Source organism: Lathamus discolor, chromosome 6, assembly GCF_037157495.1.
Source record: "Lathamus discolor isolate bLatDis1 chromosome 6, bLatDis1.hap1, whole genome shotgun sequence".
Classification (NCBI taxonomy): domain Eukaryota; kingdom Metazoa; phylum Chordata; class Aves; order Psittaciformes; family Psittacidae; genus Lathamus; species Lathamus discolor.
Window position 1 is genome coordinate 81,705,929 of NC_088889.1, and position 26,159 is coordinate 81,732,087.

Here is a 26,159-nt window from a genome sequence, read left to right on the forward strand (position 1 = left end):
AGTAAAGTTATCCAATTTCTTATTCTTCCATACTTTAACTTTCATACTAGCTATGATTCTGTAACTGAAGCAGTACTAACACTGTAGATACCATGTACGTACTTTGCACAATATTGCCCTCTCAAGAACACAGAAAAAAGCCATCTTGTAATCATAAACATTATGCTGTACTGCATATAAAGTAACAACAGATACTACCGACTAAGAAAAAGCTTTTCAAATATGGCTGAAGATAATTTCCTTGTACACCACCAGAACAAAATAGCATCCAAGTTGCTAGGATTTATTTTTCTAGTTCTTAAAATGTTAAAAAATGTAATAAAAAATAAAAACAAAGTAAAGATTAAATCAAATCTAGATGCAAACAATACAGTAAATTCTCTAGGCAGTCACAGAATCATAGAACGGTTTGGGTTGGAAAGGAATTTAAAATCATTTAGTTCCAACTTCCCTGCCATGGGGAGGGACACCTAACACTAGACCATGCTGCCCAAGGCTCTGCCCCACTTGGCCTTGAACAATGCCAGGGATGGAGCATTTACCACTTCTTTAGTCAAAACAGGTCAATCCAAGTTATGACTTTGCAAAACAGAAACAAGGTATATTTTTATTATTTAATCTTCTATGACTTTACAGATGTTGCCAGAGAACAGTGCAATTTAAGAGAACTCTTCATGTACAATGGTATTCAAGGAGGACATTCACTAAGTGCAATTTCAAACAAATGTGGTTTACCATATTTCTGTGGTGATTTTCCAAGGCTGCTTGCCAGAAGCAAACTCTTCTCATTTCCTGTTCCTTTGGTTCCACAGCCATTACATATTGGGATAGGAACAGGTGCAGTCTGTGCATTTGGAGGAGGAATATTTGGCCAGATTTTAGCAGCATCAACTAGGCTGTTTCTGGTTGGCTGTCGGGACAATTTTTCAAAATACATGCTCATTTAGTACAAAACATTAACACACAGTGTTCCATGCCAGAAACACTGTTTCCTTTCTGCAACAAATGGAAGTTCAGATACACTCTAAAAAGTTAATTAACAATATCACTGCATGAAGGAAGCTTCTATCCTAGAGTCTTTCCTTGCATACTTAGCTCTAGATTTCCAGATGCAAGGCAAGATTCTGTTAAACTCAGCACATCAAGAGGTACAATCACCTAGCATGTGAAATCACCACAATGAAGAGCACAAGCTTGAATTATCTCCCTCCCCCTCAAGTAGTGGTCATAATCCCAAACATAATTAATTCACTATTTAGCTTACTAAAATGAAAACATTTCACTTTCATATGGGAAACACAAATTTGGAAGTTTAAGTAACATCTTGCAAAGCTTAGTATATTATTCTACTTGAAATTAAAATTGTGCTTGAATTGTGGTAGTAATCAGTTCTAAAGTGTACCAAATTGGTATTGAAGTTTAAATTACAAATTTGGTAAGATTTATAAAACCAAAACTAGAATATCCTTACAGCATCAGACATTTCACCCAAGTTACAAATGAATCTTTATTGACCAGTTGCCCACAGGTACATATTAACTGTTGTTAGCTTGTTCTCAAGAGTCACTACTATGCAACATTTTAATTGGAACTGTAAAGAAGAGGTAGCCGTCTTTCAAATCTACACAAAATTCTGAACACATTAACGGATCTCACGTAAGTTAAAACACTGTGGTAGCCTCTTTAGCCTTCCTATCAGACTGAATGTTACCTCAGGAGAGAGATGAACTTCAGAAGGACACCTGGTATGTTTGGACTGTGCACCACCAACTGGGAAGATGCAAGCTGCAAACTGTTTAAACTGGTGTTTTGACCAAGTAACATTATTTCACCATTAGACATATACCACAATGAACGAGAAATGTGACGAGTACAAACCTTGCTCAAGCAGTCACTGCAGTAGTGAGAACCCTTTAAACAAACCGAAGGTGCCATGTTTAGGTGCAAAGGATTGGCGTACACATGTGATGTAAGCTCCGACTGTGCAATACGCTCATCCAAGTGGCCTGCAGCCCCACTTGTGAATTCAGAACAAGGGAAATAGCCAGAAGATGTGCAGCTCTGAAGGGCTGGATACTGATGCAGTTTGTGCACGTTACCATGACAGGACTGGAAATGGAGTTTTCCACAACAGGAAAGATGTTGACAGGAAGATACACTGTTTTCTATGCACATGCCTGGGAACTCACTTGCAATGCTTCTAGCTGGAGGAGTTTTCAGTGAAGATGCAGACTGATAAGCAAATCCTGACCCTACCTGACAAGTAATCGTCCCAGTGCTTTTTGAGTCTAATATTGTGCCCGGGTGAATCAAGTTACCACCACCAACACAACGCATTTGTTGAGTACAAGAAGAGTCAGAGCCATGAGCACAGCAGCTTACTTTCGGGCCAGGTGAAAGCTGTATTTGCTGCTGCTGAAGAGGATGAACATCAGGAAGCGGAAGTGCTGGAAACAGTTTAGAGCCAGCATTATGAGGCAATGAAGCATCCTTCAATTCTATAGCAGCCTTCTTGTTCTCCATGTAATCTTTCTGGAAATTGAAAGCTCAGTTACATTCAGATGAATTAAAACATAACCTTATAATATAAACAAGCATATTTTTAGACTGTTACAGCTTTGTTGGTAACAGATTTTGAAATGTGCTACCTTCATGATTATTACCTCTCTGAACATGTAAAAGTATTAAAAGAAACATGCCAGCTATGTGTGCCAGTATGAAGTATATTGGTATCAGTGGATTTTCAAAGCAACAAAACCAAAAAGCTACAAAACAAACAGCAATGAGTCTGTAAACCAGAATTTGAAAAGCACTGTTAGGCTAAGGCTGAGAGATATTCTGCAATTGATGGATGCACTGGAAAAAAAAACAACAAACCAAACACCATAGTGTGGAGGTACATAAAAATCTTCTATGTGTCAATGATGACCTTAATATTGTATTAGTTTTAGAAGTAATGCATTAAAAGACTAAGAGTTCAAAATACTAGAAATTCTATCAATTAGATAAACTAACAGAGGACAGAGAACACTAAATTTTCACAACAACTATGTAAGTACTTTTTGCCTCCTCTTATTTAAGATATCAAGATGTACAGACATAAAGGCATACACAGACATACAGGGTTTTTTTTTTAAATGGCAGCAGTGAAGACTAAACAAAGCTATGAGAAGCACCGGAACAGGCAAGGTCAGTAGAGCTAATCTGCATGCAACGCACTGCTCCAGAGCTTTAGGCCAGTACTTTTGAACAACTTTTACTTTCCAAACTGAATTTAATGTTTTTCCTACTGCACAGTAATGAGTAACTGACTACCCAACTTCAATACCACCCCTCTCTACCTGATACCATGTCTTAAGAAGATATACTCTGCCAAAAACCTGTCTGAACTTGCTTAGATGTTAAATTCCAGAATTTATGGCAGCTGCCTTCCCAGCCCAATACATGAGAACAGCAACACAACAGGATATGTGCTTATCTTTTTCTCCCATGTCTTTTACTGAAAGTCAGATTAACACAATGAATGAGTGTTAATTAAAAGCTGGAGCTTGCCTGCTCAAATAAGTAACTGTTCTATATTACTCCTTTTATTCTTTAGCATACTGCATCTCCAAGGTACAGAACTATACACAGTTATGGAACAGCAATATTTAAAGAAAAGGAAACAAGGGAAAATTAGACATTCATGAAGAACAGCATCCACAATTGCTATAACTGTATAATAACAATAATAATTCAGAAACTTCTAAATTTGCCTCCAAACTAAACTGGTAAGAATCTGTAAGAATGAAGACTAGTCCCCTACCCTGCTCTCCAGCAGTAACTTCATAGAGCTTTCAAGAAGCTGCCTTACAGGCTTTTTAAGCAGCGAGTTGTATCATCACAGAACTGTGAAGAGTAGAGCCTGTCAGCAACCAAAGCAATTTGCCTTTCACCAACACAGATGAGAGCTGTGACCACCACTAGAGACCCTAAATTCCCTGGCAGATTTTTTATTTAATGTGGTAAGTGCTGTCTCCACTTTCGCCCCTCTCCACCTGCCCCCTTTAGTCAGCAGTAAGACCACAGTTAGTTATACTGCTCTGCACTAGGATAATGACTACGCCTTTAGTAAAGCAATGAATTACCATTCCCGCACTGCAAGGCAAAGACTTCTCAGCAGCAGAAAAGCAATCAGAAAGTTTCCAGAGCCATGGTTTCGTATCATTCTCTTGTCGCTGAAGCCATCTAAACGATCTGTTGCAGAGGTTCTCTGTCCTATTTCCTTCCATCATACAGCCAAATAAAAAGGTTCAACATTCTTTCATTCCCCCTTCCTTTCATTCTTCCTACCTGCTAAAGGAAAAAAAAAAAAAAACATTCTTTAAATAACCATTCAGGTCAGACAGAGAACAAATTTTCTTCCACTACTGCTAGATCACTGAACCTGCATTATTTATGTTAAATTTAATTATGCATATGGAACATGGTCTTGACTACTCCCAACTTGACTATTCCCTAGTACAGGAATATTCCTCATGACTTGCAACACAGGCAACGTAGTCTGATAAAAACACTGTTTAAGTCCATGGCATTACCTAGAGTCCCAGAAATGCATTGCTGCTGACATGAATAATTTCCTGAAACTTTCAATGCTTTCTTCTAGAAACAGAAGCCAGGAGGTAGGTTTTCAAGAACAGCTCATCAGCAAATCCAAAACAGGTGCAACTGAACACACCTGAAAGAATTAAGCTGCATATTGGTTCTCCTTCCACTAGCTAACAAACCTTTATATACCTGCATTAAACACACAGCATTTAGTATTTAAACAGAGCTTTAAATTATAAAAATCATTTACAAATACTTACACTAACTCCCAAGCTACTCCACAGCACACCACATTAATTTAGCTTTACAGAACCACAAAGGAAGCAAAGCAACTTGTCTAAGACCCAGCCACACTCCACCACAAAAACTATAGTATCGGAAACTAAGTCTTGTTACCCTCCAATTATGTATTACATTCATTAGAAAATGCTCCTTCAGGTTTTTTGCATTTAATTTTATATGGGTTAAATAGCAGTACGCTTGCCCCTATGTTATTTCTAACCACAAAATAAGTTTGACCTTTTAAGAAAAAGACATCTAAATGCAGGAACCCAAAGTACCCCAAAACTATACTGAATAAAATACTAAGTTAATCAAGTTCTACAGCTCTGGAGTAAGTTACTTTAAAAACCGTCTGATAGCAGCAGTTCGTTCATGAATCAAAAAGGGAACTGAAACCATTTAGCAGTTATGTACACCACATACGTCCACGCTCTGCCCTCTGCGGCTTGCCGCTGACCCGGTGCCTCCAGCTCGGCCTGGCCCGCAGCCCAGGGGGGGCAACGTCGAGGCCCGACCCTCCCCCATCTAGGCAAACAGTCCCAGCACACCCGGAGGTGCTGACGGGCGAACGGCCGCTCCCGCCCGCGGGGCTGCGCCGGGCCCGGCCCGTTGTGCAACTCAGCCCGGGGGCCAGGCTGCTGTCTACAAGAGGAGCGGGCCCCGTCCCCGCGAGCCCGGCCGCGGTGTCCCGCCCGGGGTCTCTCCGCCGCCGCAGGGCGGCGGGAGCCGCGGTTCCGGCTTGCCCGTGCCCTGCTCCCGCTCGCTGCGCCTCACCTGAGCCGCCCCTCGCACACCGCCACAGCCCTTCACACCCCTTTGTAATCCTCCCTCCACCCTCTCAGCTCCTTCTGCCGTCAAGCAACACCAAGCGCCGGAAACCAGCCCGCTGCCGCAAAAACAGTTGTCGTAATGCTCCACTCTCTCCTCGCTGGCGTGCAGCGGGCTGGGCCGTGGAAGGGGCTGTGCGTTTTAAACCTGCCCCGCCCTGGGCTGCTGTTGCGGGGCAGGACGGTACCCGGCCCGGGGCTGCCCGCGCCAGCTGGAAGGTGCCTCTGGCCGCACTGAGGGGATGGGTGCGGCACCTGCGGGGAGGCAGCAGACCCCGAGCAAGAGCACCTGGGGCCTCCCCGGCGGGACCGCTGGGCAGACCCTCTATAGCTGGTACTGGTGAGGCCGCGCCTTGAATGCTGTGTTTAGTTACGGGCCCTTCAGTACGAGAGATGCTGAGGTGCTGTAGTGGGTCAAGAAAAGGGCAGTGAAGCTGGTGAAGGTTCTGGAGCACAAGTCTGATGAGGAACGGCTGAAGGAGGTGGGGGGCGTTAGCCTGGAAAAAAGGAGGTTCAGGTCAAACCTTACTACTGTCTACAACTACCTGACAGGAGGTTGTAGTGAGGTGGGGTCAGTCTCTTCTCCCAGGTGGCAAGTGGTATCCTAAGAGGAAACTGCTTCAAGCTGCTCCAGGGGTGGATATTGGGAAAAAATTCTTCACTGAGAAGGTGATCAGGCATTGAAACAGGCTGCCCAGGGAAGTGCTGGAATCGTTATCCATGTAAGTGTTCAAAAAGCCCGTAGATGAGAAGCCAGCTCAGTGCTATGGTTTAGTGGTTGAATTTGCAGTCCTGGATTAAAGCTTGGACTTGATCTTAAAGGTTTTTTTTCAACCTAGTTGATTCTGTGATTCTTCCACCTCACACACACACCTTACACCAAGAGGGGGGTGTCAGTCCGGTCACATCTGAGCTTGCAGGGCCATGCAGGGCTGTGGGAACCATGTCGTGGAGTGGTCTCTGGGAGGCCCGGCACGGGCCCTGGCCTCCCAGTATCAGAGCAGATACCTCTGTGCTCACCCCTTAGGTGTGCAGCAGGCAGCAGGGAAGTTCGTACAGTGCTGAATGGGGTTCTTACAGGCAATAATTGTTGGTGCCTTGTGTAGAATTTAAGCTTTTATTTATTTATTTTTTCCAGCACATGCACAAAACCAAAAATATCCTGGTGGTTGTCAGGGCTGGACAGTTTTAACTCTTTTTGAGAGCCTTTTCCTTTGAAGACAGTATTGAAGTTCCCTTGAAGCCTGAGGACAGCAGTTAAATATTAATACTGTTCAGAAATCTGTTGTTGGCTTATTTTGACAGAAGTGTCTGACCTCTCTGTACTGTCTTCTGAGTGGTTTTGGGCATCATTAGCTGTGTATAAAGAAATTCCCCAAGTAAGATACACACAGCTTAAAAATATAAAGCAATTACTGGTTAACAGGAAACAAGTTTTTAACAAGCTGTTGGATGAGGTGTTAGTGTGATCCTCACCCTCTGATAAAACACTTGAAGTCTGTTGGCTAAACAAGCCTCAAAAAAAGGGGTGGGCATCCACTTGTATCTCAGTTTTAATAATTTGTAATTCACTGCATCTGTTCATGTGGGTGACACTGGTAAAGGGTTTAATCACTTCAGGATCTTAAGACTTTACACATTGATATTTTTCCTCTTGAATCCTTGTCCTACTAATAGCCCTTGTCTCAACAACGCTATCTCTATTTGTAGTTTTACGTTTCTTGTCTTTCTACAGACACAGGTCTGTCTCAGTTTAACAGTTCCCTCAGAAGTCTGAGCCAAAGTCGTGCAGCAGACCTGTATTATCCAGTCTGGGCTTGCTCCTTTGCATGCGGGTAGCTGAGCTTCTCAAGGAAGAGGAGGTAGCACCAGAGGAGGGTGAGGGTCCACTTTTGGTGCCTCAGGATCTTCTGATCACAAGTGACATCATGGTAATAGGCTATGTTGTCATTTTACCTTCACCTTTGCCTAATGGGTTGCAGCCACCAGCAAGGTTGACTCTTCTTAGTGACAATGCTCATATCTACATCCCTTCTTCCCCAACTCCCATGGTTCTGTTAGGGTGTAATGCTGCTGTGTATTATGGTCTGGAGTGGTGGTGTTTTGTCAGTGCTATTCATAAGCATTTGACAGTTTTGTAAACAATAATTAACAGTTCAAGATATCAGGAGGGTTTTCTAGTAGTGAGAATCTCTTTGTTGCTTAAGCATATGCAAATTCAATTTTATGTATATAGGCTGCAGAGAATTATATGACATATTTAAAGAGGCAGAAATAGGTTGCAATGATGTTAAATATGTGCCCTTCAGTGACAGCAATATTTCCATTTGATATTGTAATACATACGTTTGTCACATGGGTATCAGTAATCCATTAAAAAAAATCAGTAGTTCGTAATGACAAATGATGAGCAGTTCCTGTTCCATTCATTGACTGGTTCTGAGTGGGTTATTTAATACTTGCAGCAAAGCGAATCTTTTTTTCCCCATAAGAAGCTTCTGCCAAAAGATGAGGTGTTGCAACCTCACCAGAACTTACAGTGTGTACATTTTTCCCTGCTTGTCTTTCATGGAAGAGTCAGTGTGGCGTTGTCATTAAAATAACCAGCACCACCTAAAATAACCCTACTGCCACAAAAATTTGTCATTTATTAATTATTAATCAGCAAATGAAAAATAAATGCATAAAATAATTTATTTTTCTCCTCTGCTAATTTTAAAACAAATGTTCTCATTCCTCTTGCAAACAGGCAGTGATAGTAATTATAGTAACCTTTTTCTACTATTTACTGCTTGTGTAAAGGAGTGCCTCTGCTATTGCCTCTGCTAGTGCTCTGGCATTTGTTAAGGTACTGTTACGCTGCTTGAGATTTGGATGAGAGGCTAACAACTTCCTCTGAAATCTGAGATTTTTTTTCTGTTTTTTTACATGTATTTCAAGATGAGAACTATTAAAAATACCCAATATAACTTTGATAATCTGTGTATTCACACTATCCTCAAAGATTGGTATGAAGAGTTGAAGTAAAATGTCCTTTGCCCCAGACTTGCAAACAAAAATACACATTTTTTAGTTACTGGGGACATACTACAATAGGAAGTGGTTTATTTTCTGTATCTTATCTGATAATAAAACCATTATTGAGTAATGACAGAACTGCAAGTTGCTATTAACCCAATATTTTAAATACCTAAATTATAAATACATAATTTATTATAGTTGTATAATAGTTTGTCTCCGTTTACTTCTGCTGAACATCTAACCACAAAAGATAATTGTTTTGCTGAACACCTGACCTGAAATTACACTTGTTTTTCTTATTCTTTTCAGTTGAAGTTGTCTTAGCTGTGGACAGATTTCTTTTAGTGAAATATTTTTATGGAAAAAGCATCCATCCTCTTTGTTCCAGTCCCACCCTTATTCTACAAAGTCTTTGGGAGAGGCACATTCCCAGTGTAGATAGTGAAGCCTTTTCCAGAATGAGGCTCTGCTCCAGGCCTGGTATTGCATCACAGCAGTAACTGAAACTGGGATGAGGGCCCCTGTGAGGTTGTGCCTATCCTCGAGCAGTTTGCAAATCGTGCTGCAGGGGTGTGAAGTGATACTGAGCGACACACAGCCCTGTGTATGTGGGCTGGAGCCAAGTGTATGTGATAATTCGTGTTTTTGTTTTGACTCAGGAAACAAATGCCAGGCGTGCCTAATGACCAGCTGCTTGTGTATGCAGCTGGGTAGGAGCCTCGGGAAAGCTCCACACACCTCAGTCCCTTCCAGACCCATTCCACACAGGGAGAGAAGGTAATTTACTGGCTGCATTGAGCTACAGCTCTGTCCCATCATCTCTGGGGAGCTCCTTCCCCCTGCAGATGCTTGTTGCTTATTTTCTGGAATGACAAGATCATGCTAAGATGTAGACGAGTGCAAGTGTCTTAATGTTTCATAGGCTGCTTTGTCCTTGCAACATGGGCTTCAGTGACACAGCAGCCTGTTCCTTGGTTGTGAAAAGGGGACTTTAGTCTGAAAATGTTGCACTGGCATTAAAGAGTCACAGTCACTATCTCACTACTTGCTTTTTCAGAAGAAGCCTTCGGAATAAAACCCCAATATTTGATGTAAAGCTTTCTCTTTGTTAGATTGTTCCCAGAGAAAACACGTATTTAACATTACAGCAAGGGGGCAAATGCTGGTTTACCCCCTTAAAACCTTGGAAGGCGCAGGCCCCGTGTCTGCTGTAGCTCCCTAAAACGCCGATGAGTGCGATGAGGTGAGCGCCCCGCAGCCCAGCACGGGCGAGACCAGGACCGCCCCCGAGCGCCTTTTGAAAGTAACGAAACTTTCCAAACCTTCCAGCAGGCGCGTTCTAGCGGTGCTGATTGGCGGAGGTCCCCGCAGCACATGACCGGCAGCCAATGGGGTGGCCGCGTCGGGTTAGTCTTTGGAGAGTGGTGGTGGCTGCTGCTGGTGTGGGTTGTTTTACTGTGCTGGGTTCGGTGGGAGAGAGGAGGTTCCGCTTGTTGTCCGGTACGATGGTGGGGAGGTAGCTTCCTAGTGGAGTGCCTGTGCCGTGGGTAAAGGAGGGAAGGGTGGTTTTGGTGAGGTGCATCCCCTCCTGATATCTTTTGTCTTGCTGTGGTAACTGGGGTAGGGTCGGGGAGCCAAGGGGCAATGGAGCTGGGACTTGCCTTTGTGCGGCCCCCACTCCTTCCTGCACCCTTCCGTGCGAGCGTGAATCTCCTTTTGGCGTTGCTCTTGCGGCTGCTGTCGGGGAGGGGAAGAGAAGGGAGCGTGGGAGCCGTGGCCGGTGGCTCAGTTCCTTCTCAGGCTTCGTGCTTCGAATGGGAGTGGGCTGACTTCGTCTGGCAGCTGGAAGCATCAAGGTCAGGCGATTCAGGAGAAAAAACTTTGCAGAGGTTCCTTGGGAATCACTGGATACTCGAAGTACTGGAGCTGGCTTGGTATCTGAAAAGATGAGGGCTTTGCCGAGCTAAGCCTGTTGATAGAGAAGACCCTGAGAAGTTGGTAACTCTTTTCAGTACTAGCTGTGGGATTCTGCAGTAATTCTGGCGCTCCCCTGACCTCTTCTTTTTCTTTCTCTCTTGCTGTGATTTTCTTTTGTATTGCTTAAACAAAAGAAAAATAGGCCGTTATTGTTAGAGGAAGACCTTTGCAACGGGACTATTGTAAGAAAATACCGGTTTTATAGGATGGCAAGGCTACTTTTCAGGAGCAAAAAGGGGGGTTGTTTTGGTTTACAGTTAGGAAAAAATGGCTAATAAGAGCTTCATCATCTCTGTCATGGATAATTCAGTAGCATGTACAGTACTGTTTTATTTTCGTATTATAATATGTATTTCTTTGACTCAGACCATGTGGCATTGCTGCAGAGATAGACAAACATTGTTCACCAAGCGAAAGTGTTCTTTTATTAAAAAATGTTTAGTATGTAGGGTTGTCTTGAGTCTTTGATCCTACTACGACTGAAAGAGACTTTTGAGGTCCTCATGAATTTGGTGAACTCAAGCTCCAATTCCCGAATTCAATTAGGAGTAATTTTGTGTATAGTTTTCTTGATGTTTTGGGTTGTTTTTTTTTCTCAAGAATTTTGCAGTTCTGCTCTCACTTGCATGGAATTGCTTCCTGCAGCATTTATGATGAGGTGTTTTTCTCCTTGCAAAAGTTCATTCCCCACCCATAAACACTTCCACTTCCTGTATGATGTAGAGGTTTTGTAATCTCTGTGACCAGCACTTGTGCTGCTTGCATGAAGGAAGCCTGACCAGTTGTCTCTTCTGGCTTTGTGTGTTTGAAAGCAAGTAAGGTGCAACCAATGTGTGCCTGCTTACAGGCTGTGACTTTCCTTGGTTTTCCTACAGTTGCAGGTGTTTAACACTTTTATAGTGAGCCTACACAATAGTTCCTAATGGGTTTAATTACTCTCCAGGTATGTGCTGTCCCCAAGCTGTTAAAAATTAAGGGGAGAAGGCAGCAGGGGGAAAAACAAAGTCAAACCCTTCTGTCCTTTCTACAGGCAGTTTAGAAATATTTGGGTGGTGTTTGGGATTTTTGAAACAAATTCAGGAATAGAAAAGAAGTTTTAATACTGTGCCTAAAATTTGGCATTTTTCTTTTCAGTTTAAGTTTGTATCTTGCACCTTTGGTTAGTCTGAAAATCCCTGTGTTCTAAGATGTAGTGCAGGTGTACAGGGAACCTAATAGATCTTCCTTATGCATTACAGATAAAAAATGTGTGTCTGTGGCATTTTACAGTAGTGAAACCATCTCTGCCATGTTGTCTTTTATGTAGAATAAATATAGGTCCACAAATGCTTCCATGTATTTGTAGTTTAACTATTTTAAATCTTAAGTAATATTTAGTAATGGTAACCATGAAATGGTTTATTCTTAGTGGCAGACAATCTCAGTAGGTCCATAATCTCATGTTTACAAAGACAGAAACAAAAGGGCACAGCATCCTTATGCTTCTGTGAAAGTTATCAAAGCTCCGTAGAACTCTTACAAATCTTGTTTTGTATGTGACTATCTTTAAAAAATATAAATTAAGACATTCTTTTAGTCATTCGGAAGTGCAGTGTAAAAACACAAGTGAGAGCCAGATAGAAGCATGTTCAAGATCTTGAGGCCAACAGGAGCTGTGCCTTTTCACTCTAAAGGGTTGTTGGAAAGCTTGTAGGAGCAAGATGTCTTGCAGTGTTTTGCCTTACTTTTTTTTGTGACTGTCAGAACATAGATCTGGGATTTATTCTAATACTTGTGTTGGAATAATTCCTCATTGGACACTGCTGAAATATATTGTAAATTATGTTACAAAGCCAGGCATGCTCTGTGTGGAATTTCTGTTCTTGAAGAAATACAGAAACTTCCCCTTGTGTGAGTGGTGAGAAATAACCATCTAAAAGAAGCTCTGTGTTGCTGTTCTCTGGAATTGTTTGACTACAGGAATGGATGCTGGTCCTTGGTTTCTCATTGCATCACTGCATCCCTTTGTGTCTGACCCTTTGTCCCTATCCCTAATCTGTAAAAAGGAATATTTTTTCTTCATGAGTGTGCTACAAGGATTGGTATGTGTGTAGACAGTGCCCTGAGCATAAGGACATGTTCATTAACATCAAAGGCACTTTCGGTTCTCTTAATAGAGTAGATGTGTTGTAAACTGTCCTAGGTCAAGAATGTTAATTATGCTTGGTCGTGATTTTCTTGTTAATGGGCAAGGATATTATTTGGAAAAATCACTCCTCCTTACTCACACTCCTTTTCCTCTCTCTTTTTTTTTTTGCTGGTGGATACTGTAATATGTAAATGCATACAAAGAGCAGCAGCCTTGGGACTTCTTGCTGAAAGTGTGCAAATACATCACATGTGGGGATATTTGTTAGGAGGGAGACATGTCGCTTTGTCTAATCAACAATTTGTGTCAAGAAGCTGAACTATAAAAACTAAAGTTTAGTAACTGTTTCCCTCACCAGTTCCTCTACTAAATAATAGTGTAGTTTCTGTGAGAGTGTAGTTGATACTGAGCATTGAGGTGTGTGGATACAGCCCACTTAGCTGTAACAGCTGCATACTCTTTGCTCATCAGCCTTCTAAAAATCGCCTAGGCTATGAAAAGGACTCGTGCTTTGCAGCATTGCTTGGTGTGTATGAACTGGGCTTTAGATTGCCTGACTACTTTAAGTACTTGATACTGTTGTCTGTTGTAGAGGTAAGAACTATTTATGTTTGTCTCGATAGAGTTGCTAGGTAGCTGGCTGTTAATAGTGCTTAAATCAGGTGATTCTCTGGAGAGAAAACTCTCAGCGCAGGTTATGACTGATTTTTTTCAATCAAGTTCAGTGTGCAGTAGATGCACGTTTTCTTTACCTTTGACATGCTGCTCAGAAGGTCTACTCCAGCATCTCCTGAGTATCGTAAATAAGAGCAGAAGGTGGGACTGTCATCTATGTGATCTTCAAAGGCTTTGGCTATTTTTCTGTCCTCTTTATTCCATTAGGGTTACCTCTAGGAAATGTTTTGCTTGGTAGTTCTGGAGATGAAATTTGGTAGAACAGCTCTGTTTCCTCAGTCATTAGATTTCAGCTGTACAATTTTCTGACAGCTGCTCTTGTCACGGATTGTTTGTTTGATTCCACCTTTATTTACTCTTCTTGATCTAACCGGGTTTCTATTAAATTGGTAATATTTATGTGGAATTTTTGCCTCACCCAGGGTTGGACATGGGCAGGTTATCCGGAGCATTAGGTTTGATGTTTCTCCATTGTAAAAACAAACTCATATAAAATGATGTTTGCTAGTGACCTGTTTATTAGAGTGCATCATGCACATCAGAGGGAACTTACTTAATTCTGGTGTCTAGATACTTGAGACTTCAAGCACGAGTGACCAACTTAAGGTTCTTGACTCCTTTGTCACTCTTTCATTTTTTTGTTCCCTTTTGGAACTATGTCCCATGACTGGGTTTATGCCGTCACTGGGACAGCTGGATGGTCTGGATTGCTTGCTGGGTTGCTGATATCTATCTGCATACCTAGTCCAGCCAGGTAGTATCCTGCTAAAACCTCTGTAGAGCTTCTATTCTCATTTCCCTCTGAATTTCTGAAGCTACCTTCTCCCATGGCTCTCTGAGGTATCACAGTATATGTTGTCTCTCTGACATATATGGATTGTGATATTTCAGTTTTATTAAGTTGGGTAGCTTTCCTATGTTGACCTAGGGTGAAGTTTTTCATGTGTCCAGCAGTTATGTCCCTAAAAAGTTTAGGCGTTCCTAGAAATGTTAACACAGGAAATTAGTATCTTGAGCACCTTATCTGTATCTGAAGTTTCTTTTCAATTTCATAAGTGTCTTTAGGGTTGCTTAAATCAACCTTAATTGCACTGTCTTTGGAACTGAAGTTGTGCCTGAGGTGTCTTCTGTTTCACTTGTGTTCTGGGTGTGTGGGTGCAACTGCAGCCGAAGTTTGAGGTTTGGTGCTCCATACTATGTAGTCAGAGGGTGGGGAAAGGTGCTCATTGCTGGGGATGTGATGTAAGCATGTGGCAGCCTTGTGAGAACCAGGGAAAATGACCTGATTACTCAGAAATAAAATACTCTTTAGCATTTATGGTGTATCTGACAGAGCCCTGTAAAGGCTGGCCTTTAGCTTGGTCTCCAGGTGTGCAATGACCTCCTGGGACGAGGGGTGCACTGCTCTGCAGCAAAAAGTACGGAGGTAACTCACTGCATTAGTTCTTACGCTTGATGCTTTAATTTTCCAGGGGTTGAAAAATGAAACAGGAGTTTTGAACTTTGAGGACTCATAATGGAAGACTCGGAAGGACATAACTTCAGCTCAGTGGAAGAGGAAACCAGATACTGGAAAGAGTTGGCTATGAAATACAAGCAGTGGTGAGGCAGTGGCTTCATTCCTCTAAGGTGCTGGATAGGGTGCATAGTTCAGCATGCTAAGGTGGAGATAGCACTTCATAGGGGAGTATATTCAAGGTGGTTCAGCTATCTTGACTGGTAGCAGTAGCAATGCTTCTGCATAAACTACAGCATCCCAGAGTCCCTTATGCTTATTTGAGCAGTGACTCTGTGCTGTATGGCACTACTGGTTTAGATCCCTGCTCTGGTTTAAGTTAGGACTGTGTACTGAAATTGTGCCTCTGACTGCAGTCTGTGGGCAGCTGGGGTGAATGTAACTTGCTGCAGAGCCTCATTGGAAGTGGATGATCTGGGCCACTGCAGAAAGAGAGGTGCTTGATTGACCTCTGTGTGGATCAAGAATGGTTTGACAGTATGTAAATGGAGGAGGATCCCTGGCTGAGACTGAATGTACTTTGCCCTTCCCTTTAGCTCATTATGTTGCTTTAAATGCAGTAAAGGGTGAAAAAAACAGAAACTTCTTAGATGCTGATCTTGGGTCCTTTCTTAGACCAAGTGTTCAGACCTTTCAGTGCTGCTGGTTTGGCTTGCTGGAGGATTATTTCCATAGAACATAAGAACATATTTCCATCCTTTTCTCACTTTTTATCACTAATAAAAAATGGCTTTGTTCATATTCTCAAATAAATAATTGAATAACAGATTAAATACACAGACAACAGCGGATAATGTACATGCTAAAGAGACTTCAAATGTCTTCAGCACCTATAGTGTTCAAACAGACTTTGGGATTTTTCAATTTATTTGGGTTTTTTTTTTATTTATTTACCAGTATGCTGTGGGGTGTCTTTCCATGCTTGATGGGAAAACATTTGCCTGTGGTCTTCTCTTCCTTTTGAATATGTGTTAGAGAAGGGCATAGAGCCTTCTGTGTTAAACGGCATTATTTATTTTTTTTTTTTTACCTTGAGTGTACAAGAGACTTTTTCCTGTTCATTATGATGAATTCTCTTGCTGGAATTGTTCTCTAGTGCTGAGAATACACAAGAGGAATTGCGTGAATTCCAAGAAGGGAGTCGAGAGTATGAAGCTGAACTGGAGACCCAGCTGCAGCAAACAGAGTCCAGAAATAGAGACCTTCTGTCAGAAAACAATCGTCTGCGAATGGAACTGGAGTCAGTTAAGGTAAGAGTGGATGATTCATACAGTATCTGTACACCCAAAGTGCAGACGTGAGTTAGACAGGCATGTGCAGATTCAGGTTGCCTTACCTATTGTCTGCTTTGAGGATGCTGGATATCTCTGTAATGTTCCTGAACCCTTGTTGTCAGGTTGTGATTATTTGTCAGGATATATTTTAGACAGGAGAAAGTTGTTTGCAGTAGAGTGGAGAGCAAGCATGAGCATATCTGAGCTGTTACTTTGTTACGTCTTCCATTTACTTAGTGATTTTGTTCATAGCTTTCTTGCTGTCTGCATTGTGCAGACACAGATTATATTGCAGAACAATCAACATACAAACATTCCAGCTGTGTTCTTGCATTACATAAGACAAGTGATTTGTTTTAAACCCTTTTGACACAGATGTGTATTTATTAATTGGCATTCCAGATAAGCTGGGAAGCAGCAGCTGGCGTGTAATGGATAGGACTGAGAGGTATAAAACAGCTTCAGTCCTGGTTTTATTACTATATCTGCTTATACTTGGGGAAGAATAATGTATCCTTTTTACACTTGGTTAGCCTTCTGTAGAGCTAAGAACCAGCTGAAAAGCATTAACTTCCATAATTATAAAGCATAAGGGATATGAACTTACTGAGATGGAACTTCTTAACTGAGTGACTTAGGAGATCATGAAGCTATCTAGAGTATGAAGTGATGAATCTGCCTCGTTTTGGTCTCATTAAAGATGCTGCTAGTCCCTTGTGCTGGTTGGCAGGTTTAGGAAATACCGGTAAGTTCAAGAACTCAAAAATGAGTTGGCACTGAAATTAGTATGTGCTTTTTTTAAAGTTTGACCTTGTTGGCCTTTTACTTAAAGGTGTGTTACAGTCTCCCAGGAAACACTACGCTGTATTTTGTAGGGCTAGGTCAATATATGTGGAAGCAGAGATTAATGTAATTGTAGTTCTACTCAATTGGATGCAATAATGAGCTAATGGGAGTGAAGGTATTTGTAGAAGTGATTAATCACTGGATTAATTCATGTTTGCAATGCCTTCTGTCTAAACTGTTGTCCAGATTACTGTCTTAAGAAAATAATTTTCATTCCCAGCAGATGTCTTGTCCCTCTGGCACCAGCGTAGTGATTCCTGCCCTCTGCTCTTTGATGGCAAAAGTTCCAAGGCTTGTTTCATTGTGTATATGTTGCAGTGATGTTTATTAGTCTTGAATTAGCTTGTTAGTGGTATAAAATGCTCTGCATGTTGTATGGAGTATTGGTTTACTGTTCCATGTAGCCACAAAGATCTGTGTAAGCTGGTGGGTTTGGGGTTGAAGGCGTAGGTTTGACAAAAAACCCACAGTGCATTTGAGGAGGGTGTGGACTACCTACTTGCTCCAAAGGAGTTAGGATGAGGGGAAGGGATAATGAAGGAGCTGAAGCAGTGAAGAATGAAAATAGTAGGAAACATCATAAACCCTCAAAAAGTGGAGAGTAAATATATTTTAGAAATTCTTAAAATATCCTTCAGACTAGATTACTTTAAAACATTCTGCTTGAAAGCAACTTCTTTAACAATTGGCTATTCATGCAGCCTGAAAAATGCAGTAACAGCCTGCAGTGAAGGAACAGAGACACCATTGATGGCCAGATCAGCTGATAATTTATTACAATTGGCTAAAAACAAAGACTGAAACCTTGCAGTTCTGGTCTTTTATCTGAATCAATTCAAGAGCAAAGCATTAAACTCACGAAGCTATTGAGCAGCTGTGTTAACTGAGCCCATCAAGGGTTGGTGTCTGCATCTAGGTCAATGCTAGAGAATTTTGCCAGGCCCACACAGCTTGTGGCTTTGAGCTTCCAGCCTAGTGTGTATACTTGCTTCCTCCTTGGAAACCAGAGTTCACACCACCTAAAAATAAATGGAAATCATGTTTTGGAGGGTTTGTTTAGAGAGTCCTGAGAAGCTACTGAAAGTAATCTGCCTCTTAGAGCTTGGAGGCTCTTCAGCATGTAACTATGCTTCAGAGATCTGGAATTATAGTAATGTCACCATGCTGTAATCAAATTAGAATATCTTAATTGGGAATTAAGAATTCCTGCCTCCTCTTTATGTATTTAGTGTGCTAAAATAGCTGTCTTTGAATTATCAGTCATGCCATGGTTTTCAAATTCCAGTGCATGGATTTGTTTTAAATGTCTTCAGCTGTGTTGTACTTAAATTCTGGATGGCGAAAGTGCCTCTGTAATGCTACTTTATGCAGCAGTCTTGGAGTTTAAAAAAAAATCTCGGGCATGTTGAAGGGTTCTGACAGCACTAGGTGATGGAATGTAAAGTGTTGCAGTAGACTGTGTGCTGTGAAGCTTTCCCTCTCCTGTGATGTGGAGCTAATTCCACATACAGCAGCAGTAGCAAGAGGGAGATATTTAATGGAGAAGCTTAAGCCTTCCTCCCTGCCTTTGTCTGTTGTAAATGTGCTCGTGTGTAGATGCTGTAAAGGAAGACAGTTTGATTTTAGGCTTATGTCCAAAGCATGTTGCATAACTGTACTTGAAATGTTTTGTGCTCTAGAACACTATAGGCTAATAAAACCAGAGGGGCAGTGGAGAATCCTGCTGGTTCAGTGCAGTATGTAACAGCATTACACTTGGATTTATTTTTTTATTTTTCTTATTACTTAGGCTCTAAAGTACAGCTTGATTTTTATTAGAATTGAAAAGAAGGGGCTTCTCTTGCATCCTGCTTTGTGTGTTGCTAAAGCTTGTGGGGCTCAGAAATTATGCTGAGTCTTGCTGTCTGGGAGTGCAAAGAACAGTCCTGTGCTGTGGATGTCAGGAACTGCTCCCCTGTACCATCGTTTGTTAACAGGTGAAAGGAAGAGCACTTGTCTACCGACAGCCTAGAACTGTGAACAATTGGTTTTGCTGGCATTTTGCCATATGTAAGGTGATGCTTCTCAAAAAAACATCACAGCATCAGCTTCTGACTTTAAAGGGGCCCAGGCAATGCTACAGAATGAGCACGTGCAATGCTACAGAATGAGCACGTGCATTGCTAATGCTCTTTGATTTGCCTTTGATTAGGAAAAGATTGAAATTCAGCTTTCAGAAGGATACAGGCAAATCTCTGCACTGCAAGATGACTTGGCACAGACAAAAGCTATTAAAGATCAACTTCAGAAATATATTCGAGAACTTGAGCAAGCAAATGATGACTTGGAAAGAGCAAAAAGGTGACTTAACTTCTGTGTTTTCTTTTTCCACCTTTGTTCTGTCCTGTGATCATGCTGACACTGAGCTGTTTGTAATGCTGTGCTCATCGGCACTGCCATTCTGAACTCATCACTTAAGTGATGATTGTGGTAAAGAGGATTGTGGCAGATGGCACTCCCCCCACTGCACACTTTCATATCTTACAAGATAAAATAAAAATATTAAAAGCAAAAAACCTAAAATGCCATGTTATCCCCTTTGAGAGAGAAAGTTCTTCTGTGTGCTTGAAGAATCTGGTAGTGATATCTTACGCATTCTTTTTTCAGAGCGACTATAATGTCTCTAGAGGATTTTGAACGGCGTTTAAACCAGGCTATTGAAAGAAATGCTTTTCTGGAGAGTGAGCTGGATGAGAAGGAAAACCTCTTGGAGTCCGTGCAGCGCCTGAAAGATGAAGCTAGAGGTTAGACAGAAATTGCTTGTATCTTTGCCTTTCTCCCCTTCTGGCTTGTACCTGTTAAGTCCTCTTTCTATGTCTTAGAGCTTGGCTTTTAGGGTTGCATCTTTTAAAGCTACTTGAAATGTAGAAACAAATGAGAAAGCTTCAAGACTGCCCCCCCTCCCCCCCCTTCAGCTCCTATGACCTTGTTTCAGAGCAGCTCACAGGAGCAAAAGTCTGTTCCAGCCTTCTCCTAATCTGTGGTGATGCTTCAGGGCTGGGGGGGGGGGGTTAAGAAAAGCCAGTACAGCTGGGGCATGTGCTAGTCTGGCTTCCTGTAACCTATGAAGGTCAGCTTTAATAACCATTAACCTCATTGTTTCCTGGCCTGTGGAAAGTAGAATTAATCAAACACTAATGGGGCAGTAAAACAGGAGGGCTGTGACTGACTTGTAGTTACCTCTGAGTAGCCCCATGTGCTAGTTGCCTGATACTGATGACTAAGGCTGGCTGAGAAGAGAGACCATGGAGCTGGAAAAACACCTTCTGGTTTCAGATCTGCTCAGATTCTGTGCCCTTGAGTGGCTTCTGTAAGCTATAGACAGGCTTAGGGACAGAAGTGATAATGGTGTGGTTTTCATCTGTCTTCAGCTCAGATTTCCTTCATGTGGAAACAAGGGTAGAAGAGAAAAGGATACAATAGGTAGCATCTCAACCTGGCAGGGAGCTGGAATGTAGCCAAGGTGTGCCAGGTTGTCTAGCCTAGGTCTTGATGTGCCTCTGCTTACCACCCTGTAACGTTTGGAAAGGAGTTATTTCTCTGCCTCAGAGGGATACTACAAAAACATCTTGAGTCACAATCAGAAGATCCTTTAGTGATCATCTAGATTTTGAACATATGCCTAGAGTAATCTTTACAGAGAAAAGTGATTTCACCTCCACAAGGGGGATAATCTTTTGAGCAAAACTTTCTTACCTGTTTTTATCTTGGTAGATACATACTCCAAAAGCTTGCTTTGTGTTGCTTCCTTCATAGATCTACGTCAAGAGCTTGCAGTGCAGCAGAAACAGGAGAAACCCAAAACACCGATGCAAACTACCCTGGAAACAGAAAGAATAGACACTGCAGTTCAAGCGTCCTTATCTGTGCCTTCAACTCCTTTAGTGTACCGGACACCCAGCATCAACATACCCACCCCTATGACATATAGGAGAGGTGACTGACAGGGAATCAGCACACAGTTACTGTTTGCTTCACTTGTTTTTAGTTTCAGGCTAAAGAAGAAATGAGAAGAAGGGGGAATAAGCAGAGTTGAGTGTTTCAGTAAAATATACCTCAATGCTGTCACCATGGTCTTATTTTCATGGACTGTGATTTTTGGGGTTTATTCATAAGCTATTCATTTCCACTTGACTTCAACTGTCCAGTAGTAATAATTGTGAAGGACAACATGACCTGTTGGGACTTAACTATTAGTTCCCACCTGTCGCAGAGATGCTGGCCTAACTTTGGTGAAAGATTAAAGATCACACTCAAGTTTTTTTAAATGTCATGCTCATGTTACTTGAATTGGCTTCTCTGTGAGAGTAGATGCTGTCTTGGGAGAAGGGTTTTTTTTTTTTTTTCACTCTGGAACAGCAGGACACTGACAAGTCATCCTAGTTGTCTGTACTCTCTCTCTGGTTTCATGTCAACATCAGTTGCTTATTTTTTGTAAGCACTGGTTGTTTCAATGTTTCAAACCTCTAACACTAACTCTCCCATCTTTTTACTTAAGAAGCTGGAAATTTGTGTAACGCTGTTCATGTCTATAGGGGGTTTGCACTGTTGCATTCCAATGATTTGATGATACAGCTTTGAGCACTAACAAAGCTTAATTGTGGGCTTCAGTATGCTTAACCTAAAATTGTGCTTTGTGTGGAGGATTTAATGCTTCTGTAAAAGTGAGAGGATTTGGATATTTGTAGTAATGTTGATGATGATGTTCCTCTCTGAGGAAACATTTCTCTGGTCCCACTGCAGCACCAGAGATGTAAAGTAAGGCTGGTAGAGCTGATCTCTAGAAACCTAAGCCACAGCATGTCTAGAGACTTTAGCTTAGGACAGTGTAACTTGAGCAGTCTCAGAGGGACAGTGCTTCATATTCCTAATGGATATGAAAGATCTAGAGGTGAGATAAAAAAGCTGAAGATGTGTTTTCTCTGCTGTATATGTCAGGTGTCATTTGACTTCCACTCCCAAAGGGTTTTTTGTTTAGGTTTTTTTTTAGGCTTTTCATGGTTTTGTTTGTTTTTTTTTTTTGTGTGTGTGTATGTTTGTTGTTTTAATCTTCCTGTAACCTGCCCTGCAGGTCTTGAGGACAGTTTTGGTGCAACCCCTCTCACACCTGCTGCAAGAATATCTGCACTTAACATTGTGGGGGACTTGCTACAAAAAGTGGGGGTGAGTGCTTGCCTGTTAGCCAGTGCTCTTGGAAAGGAAGAGCTGTCTGAAACTGTAGCCAGTACTACCTGTGCTGCTGCTCAGGGGAGACTGGGAAGAGTATCTTGTCCCAAGGTTCGCTAAGCTTGGCCTTGAAATTTGGTTTGGGCTTCCTATGTTTCTGACCAACCCCCAGACAAAGATGGACCCTGCTCTGTTTTTCTAAGGTCTTATCCCCCATGTGGATAAGATTTTCCTCTACAAATTTCTGAAAGCACATGTGCAGAAGAAATAAATTGGCATGAACAAGTAAGTAGAAGGGCTTCTTTCCCACAAAAGGTAGAAAAGAAAGTAGGAGGGTGCCTGCTGTCCAGAGGGCTTCTGATGTTTTCCTTCAAAGTCTAGTAGTCTTTTGAGCAAGGCCTAATGTCTTGCTAAGCTGTTTGACATTTAAGCTAGTGCTGATGCTGGAAAAAATATCCATTGCCTTCCTTCTGTTTGATCCCTTATGCCCCACTGCTGTGTTGGCACAAGCATTTGTATGATTTTTTGATGGGCTAAGCTGCAGAACTGGTACAGCTGAAGAGTAACACAGCAACAAGGCTGGAGTTTTCTAGGCTGGGAGCATGTCTTGCAGAATAGTTTCTGTGGCTCAGTTCCCTGTGGTGTACCACCTAGTATGTACAGCCTAATGTGTCTAGGAAAGGAGATGGCTCAAACATTTAGTAATCTCAAAGTGATGACTCTAAGAAAGATGTCAGAATCTCCCTGAGGCAGCTGAAGACTTTGTGTTCCTGCTGGTGAGCCGCATCAACTCCTTAATCTCCCCTACAGAAACAGATTCAACTTTAGAGAGATGACTGGCTTCATCTCTTCAAAAATTTAGCCCTCATGTGGCACTGGAGTCTAACAAGCTTCTCTACTAGACAACTCATTCTAAAAGAAACAAAACCAAACCCACAGAAACCCCAAACACTCTTAATGTGATTTTGGTGTGCCACAGTGTCATCTTGTGAAAGAGAATGTGATATCTGACACTTGACTCAACTGTGTTTACATTAGGCTTTGGAATCCAAACTTGCATCTTGCCGAAACTTTGTGTATGACCAGTCTCCAAATAGAACCACAGTGTCCATGTACATGAACAGAGATGTCCTTGAAACACGCTTGAGTCCTCATCAGCCTCTGTGTGATACAGGGTGAGTGCTGTTTTCTGCTGTTGTGTCTTATTGAGAAGTGTTGCTGTGAAAACTTAGTGACTGGTACGATTTTATTTTGTGTTGAATCTTTGCTATGGTAGGGACAGACTTGTTTTCAACATACATGAAACTTAGTTATTCAGGATTATGATTTGAATGTTTCAGATCAGCTTTGAATTTGGAATCACTAGCTGCTGAAATTTGAAGACTAGTTGGAATCAAGTTTTGGAAACAAAATTCCAAAACAAAAAAAATTTGACAACCAAGAATGTATCGGAGCAAATGTGATACATATATTTTGTTATAAACCCATTAATAAGTGGAATGAATTACAATGGAGGAGCTCTTGCATATTGACTTAATTTGTTTTATGCTTTATATTCTAGTACAAGTGATACCGTAGGAACATCATGGCATGTAGGGACTTGCCTTATCACAGTTAGCATTCTTATTTATGGGGGAACTGGTAAACAAAGCAACTAACGGGTTCATTCAGTCAGAATGCTTTACTTTTGCTAAGATACATTTTCCAAGGAACACCTGACAGGAACTTACCTGACTCAACTTTCATATTTGTGCGAACACTTGAACTGGTTGGGTTGTTGTATCCTTGTGGTTTGGGTTTGTTTTTTTTGCCCCCCCCCCCCCTTTTCTTTTTTAAAACCAAATGAAGAAACATCATCAAGGGTATTGCAAGTTGCAGTTCAGTGCCTGCTTAAACCCTGCTAGTCCTGTACCTCACATTCTTCAGATTCTCTGTAAATTAAGTGTCTATACTACAGTTTGCTCCAGACTTAATTATTCAGTTAAGACCCTTGCACTGGGAATACTGGTTTGTCCTGTCACCAGTACCCAAAGTTGCTGTATGGAAGGGGTGTTCTACATTGTGCTTGCTATCCCAGCCTGGGGAAAAACCTCATGAAACCTCTTATAAGAAAGCCTGAAGTGTTGTATTTTACATATTCTTGCAGCTGATTATACACCTACCATTGTAATGCTAGAACTGAAATGCCAACACCTGTAAAAGATAACTTCTCACTAGTTGGAGGGAACTGGAGCCTTGTATTAGAGTGGAAACTCAGCCTAGTTAAGTAATGGGCTCAGTGCTCAGAGTGGTGTTAGTTTATCTGTTAATTTCTCAAGCTGAGTAGGGTACTCTAGAAGTAACCAGTTATCTACCGATGGTGACACTGAGCAAGAAATGCATTGACTTCTCTTTTGTATTTGCAGGTTAGTGAAACGCCTGGAGTTTGGAACACGGCCTCCGAATATGCCAGGAACAATGAGCCATCCTTCACCAAGTGTTGTCAAGATGCTGCTGTGAAAAGCCTCTCTGACTGTGGAAAAGGATTAAAAATAATACATATTTTAAACTTTACTTTAAAAAGAGAATATTAATGAGCAATTGTGCAGCAGTTTTGGTGTAGAGGGAACTGCAAGAAGCTGCAATTGGCAGTGGCCTCCTGTGGCCTTGCCCAGTCTGACCTCTTGGGTGAGCTCTGTGGGTGGTGTGATAAAGCAATGATACCTAGCAGTGCAGGACCTTGAATTGCTTCCTACATTTGTCGCTCTACCTAAAATAGAGACAGTATTCCCTGTGCAGCTCTTCAGGCTTTGGATTTTGATGTTAATACAGCACCATGGGGTTCTGCTTTTAATTCTGGTTGTGCTGGCTTTCTGTTGCGCTTGTTGTGTGCTGCAGTCACCCTAATTAGAAGAGTGTGCTTCTGTGGAGGAAGGTGTATTTCTGTGGGGAAGCTGCTCAGCTTTTTGTGGGATGTTTGCTAGTCAGAATCTTGTTACAGAGAAACCTACCTCTGTAGTGGTTAAGATGGTTTTGTAAGCAATGATTCGCCATTGAGAACAGACCATGGTTAAAGGTGAGGGATGCCTAGTGCTTAGTAGTACTTGGGAGGTACCAGAACTAACAGCAAGGTTAGGAGACTTTGAACTGGTTTAGCATATAGACACCTTTTTTTTGCCATATTGTGGCCCATAAAGCCTGGCTGTGTAGGAAGCAAGAGACCTGATTATGTTGCTGTATCTAACATTTTAATAGGTGGGTTTTACTGCTTTCTAAAGCTCTCTTTATTAAATAATGTGCCTTGGGTATTAGTGATTTTTTTTTCTTGTTTTTTCTATGAGAATATATGCTTTCAGCTGTTACAATTAGAAGTGTTGGGTTTTTTTAACCTGAGAAGTCCTTCATGTTAGACAAATGTATATGAGTAGAAAACTATTTTAAAGTAACTTTTTCCTCCTACAGAATATTACTGAATTTCCATTTGTTTTTTAAATGGAGTAGGTTCACTCACAGTATTAATGTACCTTACGGAAGCCTGTACTTGCAAAGCTAATCACGATTAAACAGTTTTTATAGGTTTTTTGCTGGGGGGTGTGGGTGGGAAGAGCTTATTTGATGAAAGAATGCATAAATGGGTTGGGATTGGTTTAACTTGTTTTATAGTTTTGTTTGGGGTTTTTTTTTTTAGTGGGTGGTCTTTGGTTTGCGGGGTTTTGTTTTTTGGTGGTTTGTTTTTTTTGTGGTGTGGGGTTTTTTTATATTTTTTTTATAAAATTCTGTGAAACAGTCACTGATGCATCTGTTTCTCTGGAAGAGGAAATAAACACAGATGATTCCCATTA

General features: G+C 41.5%; 2 protein-coding genes across 12 annotated transcripts in view; one reads left to right on the forward strand and one right to left on the reverse strand.

Annotated features, from left to right (window-relative positions):
* MARF1 (meiosis regulator and mRNA stability factor 1) overlaps positions 1–5,797 on the reverse strand; it is a 25,975-nt gene extending 20,178 nt beyond the window's left edge. Inside the window, exons 1-5 of one of the 7 annotated variants that reach the window (XM_065684178.1) lie at positions 5,644–5,797; positions 4,578–4,717; positions 4,128–4,332; positions 1,879–2,532; positions 736–910 (exon numbers count right to left, since the gene is read on the reverse strand). In XM_065684178.1, the coding sequence (XP_065540250.1) occupies positions 736–910; positions 1,879–2,532; positions 4,128–4,274 (976 nt within the window). In that variant the 5' untranslated portion in view covers positions 4,275–4,332; positions 4,578–4,717; positions 5,644–5,797. Of the gene's footprint in view, positions 1–735; positions 911–1,878; positions 2,533–4,127; positions 4,336–4,577; positions 4,718–5,292; positions 5,607–5,643 lie in introns of those variants that run through there. The other 6 variants (XM_065684182.1, XM_065684175.1, XM_065684176.1 and 3 more) reach the window with 6 other exon arrangements.
* NDE1 (nudE neurodevelopment protein 1) lies at positions 5,792–26,159 on the forward strand. 5 transcript variants are annotated; one of them, XM_065684184.1, is made up of 9 exons: positions 5,792–6,036; positions 14,970–15,099; positions 16,110–16,263; positions 19,325–19,473; positions 19,780–19,916; positions 20,929–21,108; positions 22,244–22,335; positions 23,377–23,513; positions 24,744–26,159. In XM_065684184.1, exons 2-9 carry the CDS (start codon positions 15,014–15,016, stop codon positions 24,835–24,837), a joined length of 1,029 nt encoding a protein of 342 aa, XP_065540256.1. In that variant the 5' UTR covers positions 5,792–6,036; positions 14,970–15,013; the 3' UTR covers positions 24,838–26,159. The 5 variants fall into 5 exon arrangements, with proteins under 5 accessions (XP_065540256.1, XP_065540257.1, XP_065540258.1 ...); XM_065684185.1 differs by having other exon boundaries at positions 5,792–6,030; XM_065684186.1 differs by lacking the exon at positions 5,792–6,036 and adding an exon at positions 9,396–9,494.

Coding starts and splice junctions, on each gene's coding strand:
- NDE1 (XM_065684184.1), top strand. CDS start 15,014: ATGGAAGACTCGGAAGGACATAACTTCAGCTCAGTGGAAGAGGAAACC. Junction 16,264..19,324: donor TGGAACTGGAGTCAGTTAAG/GTAAGAGTGGAT, acceptor GCCTTTGATTAG/GAAAAGATTGAAATTCAGCT. Junction 19,474..19,779: donor GACTTGGAAAGAGCAAAAAG/GTGACTTAACTT, acceptor TTCTTTTTTCAG/AGCGACTATAATGTCTCTAG.